Raw genomic sequence first — 16,418 nt, forward strand, 5'->3', positions numbered from 1 at the left:
TATGCCAGTAACTTTAAACTTGAGTTCAGGTTTGAATGTTTTTTTTAGTCTACTGATTTATTAACCCTTTGCAATCCAATTTTGGTTTCAGGGTTTCCTAGGGGGCTTTCTCTTTCTGCCATTATACACTGGTGCCATCTGCTGGCTAGAGCCAGTACTGTGGTATGTGACATGCTGAAAAGGCTCCTGATAACAGAGCGGCCAGTAATCTACAGTAAGAATACCCTGCTGGATGTCTTCCAAAATCGGAGCTGTACAGCCTTCAATCAAAATGTCTTTAGACATCAGACAGTGGATTGGAAAGCGTTAATACTGTATAATAACAAACAGTATATTTTTGATACTATACTAATGTCAGTTAAAATTGTGAAAACAGAATCTGTTTTTGTAAGCAACTTCAATGTTAAATCATTGTGTATTGTCTTTGTTTGACAATTGTGTTAAATGAAACGAATAAAAAAAAAAAAAAAAAAAAGATGCTTGTCACGAAGGAGTTGAATAAGGCCTCATGTCCACGGGGAAAATCAGATCCGCTGCAGATTCTACATGTAGAATCTGCAGCGGGTCCCTCCTGCCCCGCGGACATGAGCGCCGAAAATAGCAATTTAAAAGCATTTACCTTTCCGTAGCGTACGGCGAAGATCAGCTGTTCCTCACGGCCGGATCTTCATTTTCGGCCGGCGGATGAATTCCTGACGCCGGCGGCACGTCGCCGGCACGTCGTCCACGTGCCGCGCGCATGCGCCGGGCACATCCGCCGAGCCGAAGCAAGGGAGATGCGGCCGTGAGGAAGAGCAGAGCTTCGCGGCCCGCTGCGGGTGAGTAAATGCTTTTAATTTCTATTTTAGGTCTCCCGCGGATCCGGACGGCTTCCATAGGCTTCAATAGAAGCCCGCGGGAGCCGTCCCCGCGGGAGACCCGCATGAAAATGGAGCATGGTCCAGATTTTTTCATGCTCCATTTTTTTTTAAATCACTTTTATTGACGATCCGCGGGTATTTATGTACCCGCGGGTGGTCAATGCATCCCTATGGGGTGCGGATCCGCGCGCGGGAGATCCGCTGCGGATTTTAAATGTCATTTTGCCCGTGGACATGAGCCCTAATTCTGAGACTGCAGTAGTCATCAAAAGCGTCATTCTACGTTTAGTTTGGAGAAACTACTTGTTGTAGTAGTTGTATTCTTGTTTGCAAAATACCAAGAGCTGAAATTTTGTACATTTGACAAATACACCTAATTTCCAACGGGGGTTCAATAATTTTATTGTAACTATATGCCCCTGTAGGGTCGGGGTATGTAGAGTTGGGGTATGCCAAATCATACTACGACTGAAAGGAGTCTGAATGTTTGGTGCACATGATGCTTTACCGTCACATATGCCTGATATATAGCATAAATGAAGTGTTCATGGAGCCTAAAATGAATGTGACCTCTAATTTAGGCAACTTGTTTCACAGCTGTCGGCCTCTTCTGTTCTTGACGGATTCCCTAATCGATAACAACAATAGGAAAGCTCATTTTAATGAAGTCTCCGTGTAAGAAAACAGGTGAGGTATCCTCTTTATGTTTGCGGCAATGGGTTTCATCTGCTTTCTCTACTTATGATCCTGGGAAATGATGGTAGCTCTTATCTCCATCAGTGATATTAAACATAACATTGTGTTTCCATAGCAAAGCCTCTTATTTCATTCACTGTATTCTTTCTCGGATATTCCATTTGGATGAAAAATCTGTCAGCAAATAATCTCATCTCTGACTTTTTATTTATGTGATTGACTACAAAGGTGGTGAATTAACCGTAATGCAAAAATCAGTGCTGAAACTGATCTCTCAAGTAACAATAGAATATAATAAGCGGGAATTACAGTAATCAGCTTTAAAGCAATTCTCCAGGATCCCTTATCGAGGCTCATTTGTCTCATTATATGTGCAACGTTACCTGATGACCGTCTAATTCTCAGTGGTGGTTTCGTTTCTATCAGCCTTTTCCTTACTGGAATGGAATTCTGCTCGCAATGCATTTCATGGTGGGCTTGTGCTGATATACAGAAGCCAATCAGAACAAGCAGAGCTGCAGCATTAGGCTACCGGCACACGGGCGAACACAAAAACGGGCCGGGCAAAATGGGAAACCTTGTTTCAATGGGAAACCTCGCATCGCATGCACATTGCACGGCCTGCAAGAGCCATGCAATGGATTTAAGGTCCCATTGAAATAAATGGGTGATGCATTCCAAGGAACGTGAAAAAATAAAACACACAGCGATTTTTTTTTTTTTTTTCTCCCTTTGCACATTGCAATGAGGAAAAACATCGCTCATGTGTATGACTCCATTCAAAAGAATGGAGTTCATATTTGCGCGAGTTTCGCAACGCACAATACTCATGCAAAATTCTCAGCTATGTGAAACCAGCCTGAGGCCGATTGAACACAAACAAATTTGCATAGCGTTTTGCATGTGCAATATGCAATGAATAGAACCAAATGAGCGTTTGCGCAAAAAAATGCACTGCATGCTCCATTTGACATGTATTGCATTAATTAACTTAACTGCCCATTTCAATGAATAGGAGCATGGTTGCATGTTTTTTTACACATGCAAAGAGCACAGTAAAGGTGGCTTCACATAAGTGTGTTTTTGTGAGTGCACACATGCGCACAAAAACACGCGTCTATTAGAACCAATGCATTCCCTATGGTGTGTCCATGCTTTACAGGCGTGCGCTTGCAAAGATGGGACATGCGTGCACCATAGTGAATGCACGCATTGTCTTCAATGGAGCACCTCAGCCAATCACAGGCAGCTCTCGCTGAATGAATGACAGGTGAGAGCTGCCTATGATTGGCTGTGCGCCTCAGCCGATCACAAGCAGCTGTTTCAGCAGGCGAGGATTTTAAATCCCTGCTTGCTCAAAGAACTACATTGCAGAGCTGGGGACAGCGCAGAGAGAACGCAGCTGAGCGACAGCAGCTGAAGGGAGGTGAGTATGTGTGTGTTTTGTTTGTTTTTTTTTTTGTTTTGTTTTTTACACTACTTTGCCTTGTTTTTCAGGGAAGGGCTTACATTTAAAGCCCTTCCCTGAAAAACAATTACAGGGTGTCGGCAGCTAGATCGCCTACCGCAGCTGTCATCTGTGACAGCTGCGGTAGGGAATTCTGCATGCTGCAGATATGTTCTTCATCCCCACAGGGGACACAGCAGCAGCGGACAGGTAAGTATATTTTTATTTATTTTTTTTACACTAAAATGATTGTTTTTCAGGGAAGAGCTTATATTTAAACCTCTTCCCTGAAAAACAATTAAGGGGTGCTGGTAGACCATTGCCTTCAACGGAGCAGCCAGCAGCAGCCGTGGCTGCATTGAAGACAATGGGCACGGACCTGCATTCACATGTGCTTGTGCACGTACATGGGTGCGAACCTTTATGCACACCTATGTATGGCACACGCTCGTGTAAAGCCACCCTTAGAGGGCTCCTTCAGACGGGCGCTGCAATTTTCAGCCGGCCATGTCTGGGCCACAGTGCAAACGAAAATCTCATGATCGATAGGCAGCCGTGACCTGGTCTCCCATTTATGAGTCCATTCAGGCGACCCAGGTCTGGCAAGTATACACTGAACACAGGATACTGTTGGGTGGTGGGAGAGAGTTTAGCTATGCTAAACTCCCTCTCCCTCTCTGCCCCTTGCCCGCTGTCTGCAATGGGAGGGGTGGGAGCTAGTGTGCCCACCACTTGGAAGAAGCAGGTTGATGGTCATGTGCTGTTCAACCACTAATCAGAGTTCAGTGGCTATAGAAGGATCACCAGTGAAGTCTGTGATTGTGGAGTGGTCAGGCGTACAATGAATGGCAGACAGCTTCTTCTGGGTTCTGAACATCGGAGCTTCAGTGCTGGATGGGGCGCCACTAGAATTTTTTTTCTTCGTTTACAGACCTCTAAGCCTGTTGTTTTTTTTTGCTTTTTTTTATTCCAGAAAAGCCCCTTTAAGAATACAACCACCGTGTTTCCCCAAAAGTAGGACCTACCCTGATGATAAGACCTACCTCTGTTTTCAAGGGAGGCTTGACATATGATGTCTCCCCAAAAATAAGACCTAGCTAATCTGCATAAAAAAAAAATATCAATACTCACCTGAACTGTGGCGTCCCGATTGTCTCCGGCAGCGCTGCGGCAAACTGCAGTGTCCTCCAGTCTGCCATCTCAGCTTCTTTCTGGTGATGGGGCTTTGAATACCCTGCCTCCAGCAAGTGAGCGCGGTGATTGGCTAATTGAGCGCCAGCAGCTAATCAGTCGGCGCTCGATGAGCCAATCACAGCCACTCAGTGAATGACATCACTGAATGGCTGTGATTGGCTCATGGAGCGCTGGCTGTGATTGGCTGGCGCTCGATCCAATCACAGTGCTCACTTTGGTGGAGGCGGGGTATTCAAAGCTCCGTCACCAGAAAGAAGCTGAGATGGCAGACAGGGAGGACACTGCAGTTTGCCGCAGTGCCGCCGGAGACCATCGCAAGGCATCGGGACGCGGCAGACCAGGTGAGTATAAGGCCCTCCTCCCTCCGAAAATAAGATGCTGTGCCTATTTTGGGGCAAAAATTAATCTAAGACAGTGTCTCATTTTTGAGGAAAACGCGGTAGACATTGCTATAAGGAACAGAGATCGAGACAGATTTATACCTGGTTTACACAGTCAAGTGTAACTTTTGGCAGTCGCTGCGTTAATTTAAGTCTATGGAGTGCCATGTTACTGTGGAGATAAAGCCAAAGTTATGGCAAAGTAAACTGAAAATCTACACAACATATATTTTAGATAATATGAAGCCAAGCAGGTGGAAAAAAACTGTAATTAGTGCGCCATGGCTAAGCTTATTATAAAGCTCTTCAGGGAGTCGCTTGGAGCCACTTATGTGGGTGTACAGAAGCACAAACTGCATTTCCTCCAACAAAATTGTATTGTCTTTTCCAAGTTCAATTCGTTGAGAGAAATTATGTATGGAAGTACAACACAACAGGGTTCATGAGTTTCCGCTGCACGGCTGCCATTGTGTGGGGCTCCTGGTCCCAAAACTGTTCCACAGCCCCTTAAGTCCTCTTCAAGGGGTATTTCACAGATGGAGCAAGAGTTTCCTAATGCTTCTGCTGATTGCAATTATTCCAAATGTCCATCTAAGGCCTCGGTCACACGACTGGTTTTTGGTCCGATCTGCAGATCTATAGACCAAACGCATCCCAATGGGATCGGTCACATGTCCGCTTTTTATGCGGATGTGCGATCAATTATAGGACACAACGATTCGCAGAACGCACCTATCTGCGTTCTGCGAATCGCTGTGTTCTATATATGCGCTCAATGGGGCCGGCGGCAGCAGCACCAACCCCATTGAGAACATATACTTAAAGATCGTTCTCCTCTGCCACAGCTGTTACAGCTGTGGCAGAGAAGAACGATGTTCGCCCGCTGAATTCAATGGAGCCGGTAATACAGCCAGCTCCATTGAAAGCAATGGGCTGCCGGCAAGCAAGGGATGAATTTTCGGGAAAGGCTTAAAGATATAAGCCCTTTCCTGAAAAACATCCTAAAAATGTGTAAAAATAAAAAAATATATATATACTCACCTTTTCCCTGCAGACGGAGTTCAGCCGCGTCCGGCCGGCAGTTCTTCTGAACTGCTCTGTGTAGTATTCAGCAGGCGGGGATTTAAAATCCCCACCTGCTGAATGGGCTGCCTCTGATTGGTCACAGCCCTCACCAATCAGAGGCAGCTCTCACTCACCCATTCATGAATTCATGAATGGGTGAGTGCTGCCTCTGATTGGCTGAGCGCAGGGACCAATCAGAGGCAGTTCTCAGCTATTGATCGACGGCTGTATTGCCGGCTCCATTGAATTCAATGGGCGAACATCGTTCTCCTCTGGCACAGCTGTGGCAGAGGATAGCGGGCAGTGCGGGGCGGTTTCACTGAAAACGCTGCTAGGTGCAGCTTTTTCAGCGAATCGTCTGCCCCGGTCACGCGATTTGCGGATGAGCATCCGTTATGCGATCCGCAAATCGCGGGAAAAAACGCCCGTGCGACCTCAATCACCAAACTGAACTCTAGTACCTTTTTTTGCCAACCTGCGCCACCGCTGCTTTCCAGCCAGCTTTAGATTTCCACATTGTTATTTAAAATAACCGTCGAAGAGCACAAACTACATCTCCCACAATGCCCCATTACTAGTTACTGACGAGTGCACATCACAACTGTACAAGCTGTGTTGTCATCACAAACACTGAAGGTACTGAGCATGCCTGACCAGTAAACAGCATGGGTTACAGGACGTAACCATTGGATACCAATGGAGAACTAAGCAGGAGGGACCACAGGTAAAGTAATATCTCTGCATTTTAGTTAAACTAGTTATAAAATTATATTGTAAAATTACATGTGATTGCCTTATAAGGCATATAACATTCACTTTGAATAGCTGGAATACTCCTTAAGTGGCAATGGGGTATTTTCGGCACAAGGGTTATGGTGTAATTGCAATCTTCTGAACCACCTATCGCTATATCCCTTTAAAAAGAAGACTGTGTATGATAAATCACCTGGCATCAGTTACAGACTGAGGAGTTCGAGGTGCCCTCATGTGTATGTAATGTGTAACTACATGCTATGTATCACACTCACTCATCATCACCTTAGAATCTATAGGGTGGCCATGGAGCCCGGCACCACACTCTTATGAAAGCTGTTTAAAGGAAAGTCTGTAGCAACCAATCACAGCGCAGCTTTCATTTCTTACACCACTTGGGTAAAATGAAAGTTGCGCTGTGATTGATTGCTATTTCTTTTACTGCTGATGTAAAATGAAAGCTGTGCTGTGATTAGTTGCTATTTCTTATATCGCTGGGGTAAAATGAAAGCTGCACTGCTATTGGTTGCTTTTGGCAACAAAGATTTTCTTTCAGACAGCTTTCATAAGAGTGGGGTCCTGGTTTGAAGTTGCACTCAGCATTGCATAGCGGCTCCTCTCAATCTCTCTCTTATTACTCCATACTAGCACCGAGGTGGCCTGGGTGAATTGGGCCCAGGGCAGACATCAGGCCATTGCTCAGCCTTTTCCATCTTGGGAGTCCACCTAAGACGAGGCACGTTTTCTCCCCTAAATACAGGCTCCACTACTTGCACTCTTGCAGACTTCTTGCCTAGACTCTCTTTCCCCCCCCCCCCAAAGACCAACTTTGCACTACACATATATATGGCACGATCATATTACACACAACAAGATACATTTCTCAGACATAATCCAGACATTAACTGATTCAGTACTGCAGAGGTGCAATACACATCAAATGTATACACATAAAAGACACTGACAATACAAAGGCACAAGACAAACACTTAACATTATGGAGAGGCCCCTTTAACTCTCGGCCACTACAATAGTATCACTCAGTTAACGCCCCCATAATATTACCAGCCACTCTCAGTACCCTCATAATATTGTCAGGATCGTCATACTGTATGTTTTCAGCAGGTTACTGCCCCATAATACTGCCAGGTGTCATCAGTGTCACCCTAACATTGTTAGCCACAGTCAGTACCTCTATAACAGTGTCTGTCGCCAGACAATCACAGGCAGCACTCCGCTATTGAATGACAGCTGAGCGCTGCCAGTGATTACTCACAGCGCTCAGCCAATCATGGGCAGCGCTCAGCCATTGAATGACAGCTGAGCGCTGCCTGTGATTGGTCACAGCGCTCAGCCAATCACAGGCAGCGCTTAGCCATTCATTGAATTGTCTGAGCGCTCAGCCAATGACACCAGCGCTTTCAGGGGGCTGGGATTTTTCAATCCCTTGCCTTCGAAAGACAGAAGAAGACTGCCATGCCGGAGAGAAGAGCCAGACAGTTCTTCTAGGTAAGTATAATTTTTTTTTTTACTTTTTTTTTTACACCTAGGGATGATTTGCAGGGAAGGGCTTATATTTCAAGCCATCCTCGATAATCATCGCTGTGGGGGTTGCCTGCAACCCACTGCTTTCAATGGAGATGCAGCAGTGCCGACCCCATTGAAAGCAATGGGATAGCATCACGGACTTCTGCCACAGCTGTGACAGCTGTAGCAGAGGCTTCCTTCATCCCTGCGGTCCCTGCGGGGATGAGGGAATCCTCTGCAATAGCTGTGACAGCTGTGGCAGAAGTCTGCAATGTACTCCCTATGTTTTCAATGGGGCTGGAGCTGCTGCCGCCGGCCCCATTGACAATAGTGTGCGATATTGCAGAGTTTTCTCTGCACTGCGAGGCTCTCGCAGCGCAAGAAAAAATATTGCTAGTGGGTGGGCACCCTAAGAGTGTGATATCAGTCCGAGTTTCTCAGATACCCTTAGGCTACATTCAAACGATGTTCTCGGCCTGATATTGCACTTTTTGCAACATGCGTTTAACCATGTATGCAAAGCATAATTCATGCAAAAACGCCTCGCATCATTCTGTTAAATTCTGATCTTCACAAGCGATAGATGATAGAAAGTTTTTGCTATTGATTTCAATGTGAAACATCTCACTCGCATGCATATCGGTGATGTGTCCTGAGGAACGCAAAAAAAAAAAAAAAGACATGCAGCGATTTTTTTTTTAACCTCGCAGCATTGCTGTGAAGGAAAACATCGCTTATGTGTAGGACTCCATTTAAAAGAATAGAGATAATATTCTCACGTGTTTTGTGCTCCTGTTCATGTATTCTTATGCTGTGAATATAGCATTAAATGAGACTCTTTTTATTCTTTTTTAACGATGACCGCTACTCATGTCCCCGTGGATTCATTTCAGTGGAAAGAAAGCAGAAAGTGCAGCAGTTTCGGTTGATATTGCAGGCATAGCTCTTGTTGAATTCTCTTGGAATTGGCTGCAGTACCAACCCGGGCCACTGCGATATGGTCAGCACTTTCTGCTTCCTGCACAGAAACAGTGGCACCAGGAATCAGCTGATCAGTAAGGATCTTAGAGGTGGGTCCCTGTTGATCATCTATTGATGACCTGTTAGTCATCAATAGAAAAAATAAAGTTGCGAAATACCCCTTTAAATGTATAACTGCCTTAGAAATGTGGGGCCTCTTGGAATTGAGCTACTATGAACATCTTACATATCCTCCCAGGTACTTACAGAAAACTTTGTCTCTACATTCATTACAAGTGGCTTATTAAGATGTCACATAAATGGAAAGAAAATACTAGAAGTGCTAAACACGACGTTCTATAAGAAGGGGGGAAAAAAAGAGGAAATGAACGGTCTGAAACTTTGCAGCATTTATCAGCAACAGATGGGCCTATGAAAAACATCATGTTAGTGAATCAGGACGTGCCAAAGGATCAGATATGACAAATTCTATGACCAGGAGTGTTTCCTAGTCATTTAGGATCAGGGCTCCCTGTCATATATTTTGGGAATGAATTATTACATTTATCACATATAGTATATTTCCTCCTTTTGAAGTATTGTTATATAATCATGTAAAGGATCTCTCTGCATTGCATGTAAAGCTGGTCACACACCACCTGATGGCTTACCGTTCATGATTATCAATAAGATATTTGCCTGCAGTTCAACATTACAGCTGTCAATAGTCCCAATTTTCTGGGGAAACCCGGACCAAACGAAGAGCAGCATTTTGAGTTATTCAAATTTTTTATAGTCCCACCTTAGCAATGCTACTGGAGCTTGTGCATCCAAGCAACGTGTTAGTAGTGGGGGCCTAGGTCCAAAATTTGCCTGGGCATCGATGGCCTTAGTTTGTTGAGGAGTGGGGAAGGGGGGGGGGGGGGGGAAATAACAGTGGGTCAAGCAATGGCACAGGGCAGAGGGTACCATTGGTTCTAGTGCTATAGGACTACATTTGTGTTATGAGCTTGGTGCTGGTATTGTATGTATGTGCTGAGGTTGGTTTATGCTGAATTAATTTTATGAGTTTACTTATAGTGCAGTATTTATGTACTGAGCTTGTTTCTGGTGCTGTATTTATGTACTGAGCTTTGTTCTGATGCTGTATTTATGCACTGCTTTTAGTTGTGGTGCTGTATATAGGTACTGACTTTGGTTCTGGTATTATATTCACTAAGCTTCTGTTACCATATTTATTCACTGAGCTTGGTAATATATTTATTCACTGAGCTTGGTGCTGGGACTGTATTTATTTACTGAGCACTGTAGATATGGTATTAATTTAGATCATATACAAACAGAATACATTCAGAATGTTTATCAGTGTCATATGACTTTTTTCCTATGACAGCTAGGGGGCTGACAAATTTTTTTACATAGTGTCATCTAACCTCAGGTTAGCTCTGGCCCTGGAGTCCACACTATTCTTGTTACGCCCTTGTCTATGTGGTATGACCATGGACCAACAACATTTGCAGGCTACAAATAACTGAGAAGAGCTTGAGTTATGACTTCATGGTCATGTGAGTGGTGGCCAAACATTATCCTGTCGTATAACTCATAGCTCAGTGGTCATGATCAGCCAACACAAGAAGCTTCCTGTTCTATTCACATTGCATAAATGGAAACAACCATAGTAAACCCTATTTTCAACACCCAAATGCAAAGGTTCTTGTATTAAAGGAGGTAAAAAGGGTGTTCCCACCATCCAGGTTTTCTAGCTGTTACACCAGCTCCTCAATTACCCCACCGAAGACAAATATTTACCTTGGCCATGGTGGAAGCATTGATAGAGCCCAACAAAAAACAATCAAGAAATAACCACAAGAAACATTTCACAACATATTTCCCATCTAGCGCTGTGCTGCGGGAGCGATAACCTAACCAAACTTACAATGTACACATGAAAGGAGGGGATGTGTGGTGTGTCCCTGTAAAGCAATGACCCAGCGAGGTCAAGACAATGGAGATTGCACCTGGTTGAAGAAGAAATAACAACGAACTACATTAATATGTTTACTACAGAATTATCAGCATAAGAACTGACCTGAACTGGACCAAGATACATACTAGAAGTAATGCTAGCAGGACATGGAGATTACAGAACAAATATATCTGGTGCCAAGACAAGCATAGCTGAGGAACCCTGGGGCAGGTGAGGTCTTCACCCTCCGCGTATGAAAATCAGGACTGAACACATTCCTGTGGACGTTAGGAGGCATTTGTACTGCTCCTGATTGACTGCACTTTATTAGCAAAGCAGTAAGAACTGTCCAAAACATCATTAAAAAGTAACCCCAAAAAGTTGGGCGCAAGCAGCAAACTTCTAGGCACACTGACTACATGTCCTGATCCAATTATACTTACAGTATAGACTCGGTTGGCTTAAAGGGGTATTCCTATCATAGAAAGTGGCATTATATTGCTAGAATAAATCATCACTTTCTGATCAGTGGGGTCTAACTACCAGAACCCCATCAATCCTGAGAACAGCGGTACTCCTAGTCACTAGTTGTGCTGGGAACGGGAGGCCATTCCCAGAGAGAAATGTAAGTCTTTATTTAGTTAATGGAACCTGTGACCAAGTTTGAACTTTGGAAACCAGTGGCAGCATGTTATTAGTAAGTAGGATAACTTTCTAAACATATATACATTTTGCCGCATTAGCTCACTATAACATTGAGTTCTTAGATCTGGCTTCTAGTGGGAGGTTTACCTATGGATCGTATCCCAGTGCTATTTTATAATCATTGTGGATTTGGAAATTAAAAGTGTTTTCCAGTTAAATATTATTGATGACCTCAGTAGTTGATTACCAGGGACCCACTGCTCGGGATCCCCAGCAATCAGTCAGTGAAGTGGGGCAGCACACCGCGCATCACTGGTTTCAGAGGCGGAAAGTGCACAGAGTGTTTCACTCCTTTTGAGCTGAAGCCTCCTATTACACTTCTGGCATTTCCAGCTCCGACACCGGGGTCAGACACAGAAGTCTATTAGGAATGAAGCCCTGTATGGCACTTTGGCCTCCGACCCCAATGACAATATCCAACCTTGCTCCACTGAATAGTTAGGTTTGAACTGTCTGGCAGATGTACCCGAACTCTTCCACCCAACAGCAGTATTTAGTATAATGTCCCTAGTGTCTAAGGGCCCATTTACACGTAAAGCTAATCGTTCAAAAGATAGGTTTTGAATGATTGTTTTGCATAAGCTGCTAATAGACACTAATGTCCATTAGCAGCTTATCACCATAATTTGCATGTTAATGAGTCTCCAGGAGCTGTATGTAGAGAACAGTAGGTGGTCTGTTCTCTGCATACAGCTCTATTGTTTTGCCATGGGGCTGCTTTGTGCTCTCTGCTGAATACAATGTAATCAGCACTCCCATGGAGAATTCAGCACCATGGACAACAAACACAGCCTGCGGTCTATGTTATCACCAGTTCAGCTAAATAATGGATTTTATGCACAGCTAAAAATCATTGTTCAGCCAAAGAGTGAAAGATGGGAACATTTAAGCCCCATTTACACAGGAAGAATGTCGGGCAAATGATGCCCAACACTCGTCCCTGTGTGTACTCGCTCCCTTGCTGCTGCATAGGAGTGAGTATCGCTGACTCTCTGTTTTATGCAGCTTAAACGATGAAAGCTGAGCTGAACGATGATGGTTCAATATAAACAGCAGTCGTTCAGTACTGAACGGCCGCTGTGTTAGGTGAGTGGAGAGGGGCGGGGGAGAGCAAGGAGAGAAATCTCTTCCAGCCTCCCTGCTGTGAGCCGACATTCGTCCCGTGTAAATGGGGCTTTACACACAATGATTAATTGCTCAAACTATGGCTTTTGAGTGCATTTTGAGCGATAACCATGTGTAAATGGGCCTTAAGTATTTTTGGATATCATCACCAACGTCATCTACAGGCCAGTGTAGACACTGATGTTTCGGAAGTCGCAGAAGGACTGGTGCATATTCAAAGGAATCTGATGAGTCTACCCACAACAGATTCTTCTGTGCATGCTCTGGTCCTGCTCTGACTTTCAGGACACTGACGTCTACATTGATCTGTGAATGTCATAGGTGGCGACATCTAAGTCACTCAGAGGCATGGGGCTGGAACAGTCCAGGTATGTCGGCTGAGTCTTACATACAACATGGGATGTTTAAAAAGTTAATTTCCAAAGGTATGATGGGTTATTGGGGCAGAACACAAGAGCCTTGTGTGGTGCAGAGTGTTAAGGCAGCAGAAATGCAGCTCTGGCTCATGACCTGAAAGTTATGAGTTCAATTCCCACATGGTTCAGGTAGCCAGTTCAAGGTTGACTCAGCCTTCCATCCTTCTGAGGTCAGTAAAATGAGTACCCAGTTTGGTAATAAATAAATAAATTGCCTGTAAGCGCTGCTTACATAATAAGTTGGCACTATACAAATAACAATATATACTTAGAAAGTTATCCTAGTAGTATGCTGCCACTGGAATATAGGGATAGTTTGGGATGTTTAAAAAATTGAACTGTGTAACCAAAATTACTGAACCCCCATTGCAAATTTTACGTATTTGCAAAATTTACAAACCTCCAGCAAAAAACACCTAATCAAACAAGTACAATTTAAATAGCTTAACACAACTGATAATAACAAGTGGTTTCTCCAAATTCTTCACAAAATGCCACTTTTATGCAGTCTCAGATTTACTCACCCCCATGAATAGAATCCTTCATAAGGGTATAAATTTGCAAATGAGGTGTTGTCTCAAGCACACCTGATACAACTAATCAAGGGCTTTATTAGTTATATCAGGTATGCTTGAAATAAAATACATCAAACACCAAGATTGTTTTGCTTTTTGAAAGTTTGTAAATTTGTCAAATACACCTAATTTACAATGGGGATTAAATAATTTTGATTGCAACTATATATATATATATATATATATATATATATATATATATATATATATATATATATATATATAATGTGTGTGTGTGTGTAACGAGAGAAAAAGCTCTTAGCAAAGGGTTCTAACTTCTAACCCTTTGCTAATCTCAGGTCAATCTAATTGAAAAACATATTTGTAATAGACCCTTCATATATTGCATGTATACAGATACTGCACTATATATGCAGCATTCACTAATTATATGAAAACATTTCTTTAACAATGTACAATTTATTAATTACAACTTTGCTCTAAAGTCACCCATACAAATTAGATAGAGGTAGGTAGATGGTTGACGAACCGCTGAACGAAGAATCATTCGATAAACAATCACTTTGCAGTCTCAGCCATACACATTTTAGTCCATATTGGCAGCTAGTCATTTAAATGCTCATGCATGTTCAGTGTCCCTGAGCGAAGCACGAAAATCTTTCTGGGAATGAGATCATTCATAGACAATAGATTTTTCATAATCACAAAACACCTTTTGTTCAACTTTTGGAGAAAAGTTCCAAAAGTTTCTGACTTCTTTCCAGAGGCTAATGATGATTTGTCATCAGTTGGCTAAAATGATCGTTCAGCGTTTTATTTCACTCAACGAATGATCGTTTTGGTTGATATCGCCTTTTTTCATTAAAAGGGATCTGTCACCAGGTTCATGTTGCCAGAACCATAGGGAACATGAGCCCGGGACAAATATGCACACTGCGTCCATTTATGACTTCTTCGGAAAAGCTACCGCGTTTCAGAACAAACCTAGTTTGCAGTTTCATTCCAAACGGAGCTACGAGTTATAGGGGAGGCGTCACACTGGCCTCTCACCGCCCGGATCATCTAGAATGACAGCTTACTCCCTATTTCTGTACAGGGAGAGCGCTGCCACTCTAGATGATGTGGGTGGAGAGAGGTGGCGCGATGCCACCCCCCGTAACTTGCAGCTCCGTTTGGAATGAAACTTCAAAAGTATGTTTATTCTGAAACACTGTAGCATTTCCAAAGAAGACAAACATGACAACAATGTACATATGTGATTTGGGTTCAGGCAGCATGAATTTGGTGACCGGTTCCTTTATAGGCACTTTAAGAACTAACTACTCGCCTACTAGCACCCTACTGTGCTACTGATGGAAAGAGCTTTGGTAAATTTCCCCTACAATGTATCGGCTCTTGTAATATAAACAACCATGTTGCAATAACTCCCCAGTGATGGTAGTGCCCCTCACCATGAGCTACGTTTCACCTCTCACTGGATTGTCGAGTACCAGTCCCAATTGCAGTCAACGATAGATAAAATAAATACCAACTACGGGCAGCTTACGTTACTGTGTATATAGTTATAAGGAATTCATATAAGGAGGCGATCGGACTCATAGCTCTAGAAGAAGCACAGCTGACATACAGAAGGGATTCCCAGTTTAGTAACATCCAAGAGTTGTCATCTTCTATTTTATTTGCTAAGTTGTCAAGCATGCCCATGAGACAATGCAGAATTCTTCTTTTCCAGACTTCTGAATGGTAAATCTGCCACTTTATGCATTAACAATGAGAACAGAGGATGTATCGCTGTAGGCAGGTTTGTCAATCAGATCTCGGAAAGCTTGATGACACCTGTAATAGTAACTATATAGTTTGTAACACAGCTTTCCCAGAAACAGGTAAGAGTAACAAAAGGACACCCCAAGGACTTATTACTTCTCCCCATGTCAGATACAGGTTCATTATCAGCATAGCAAATATTGTAGTCCCAGTTGTACATTGTATATAAATCATCTCCAGCACTTGTAAAACCACAACTCCCAGCAAACCCAATTGAATACTAGGAGTGACTGTATTGCAAAGCTATAACACCCATGTCCTCCTGCTGATGAGAGTTGTAGTTTTACAGCATCTAGCAAAGCCACAGATTATACAATACAAGGGGGGAAAAGCATACAAAGCTGCTGCAGAACCTCTTGGAATCTGAACTGTCAATTGCAATCTTGCTCCACAGGCTGCGTAGCAATGAGATGCTCTGCAGCAGCAGCACTGCACATAGCCGGTGTGTCCCAGCTTATGAGCTGCATACAGAATAATGCTCCTGCTTACCAGACTTGACCAGCATGGCCCTGTGCATCCCGGTGCCCGCTGTATCAGGTACCCTCACCCGGTCAAACCACCTCTGTGACATGAGTGCGCCCCCTGCTGTCCTGCCCGCACACACCAAGCCCTGCCTGCAGCTGCCGGGGATCTGCAGAGCTGTCACTCGTCCGCGGTGTTTTCTATGAGCAGCAGTCACGTGACCTGTGCCTGCTCTGCCTCCCTGCTGACTGCTCCATCCTCCAGGACTCTGCTGTATCGCAGCCCACACAATGTGCAGAACATTTCACCCACCAACTTTATGCTTGCAGACTATGAAATTTGATCTCAAGGATCCTTCATTACTGAGATATTTCAGAAGATGATCCAGTGGTTTTCATTTCCAAATAGTCTAAAAATCCCTATAAATCAAAGATGGAAACAGTTCTGTAGACACTTGATCATGAATGAACAACTCCATCGTGTTCTCCAGCATCCAGCAGGT

At 43.7% G+C, this 16,418-nt stretch overlaps 1 protein-coding gene across 1 annotated transcript in view; it reads right to left on the reverse strand.

Moving 5' to 3' along the window:
• Positions 1–16,068, reverse strand: part of FAM107A (family with sequence similarity 107 member A) — an 83,938-nt gene extending 67,870 nt beyond the window's left edge. Inside the window, exon 1 of the mRNA XM_066594609.1 lies at positions 15,944–16,068. Within this exon, the coding sequence (XP_066450706.1) occupies positions 15,944–16,025 (82 nt within the window). The 5' untranslated portion in view covers positions 16,026–16,068. The remainder of the gene's footprint in view (positions 1–15,943) is intronic.
• Between the last annotated feature and the right edge of the window lie 350 nt (positions 16,069–16,418).

Source organism: Eleutherodactylus coqui, chromosome 3 (assembly GCF_035609145.1).
Source record: "Eleutherodactylus coqui strain aEleCoq1 chromosome 3, aEleCoq1.hap1, whole genome shotgun sequence".
Classification (NCBI taxonomy): Eukaryota; Metazoa; Chordata; class Amphibia; order Anura; family Eleutherodactylidae; genus Eleutherodactylus; species Eleutherodactylus coqui.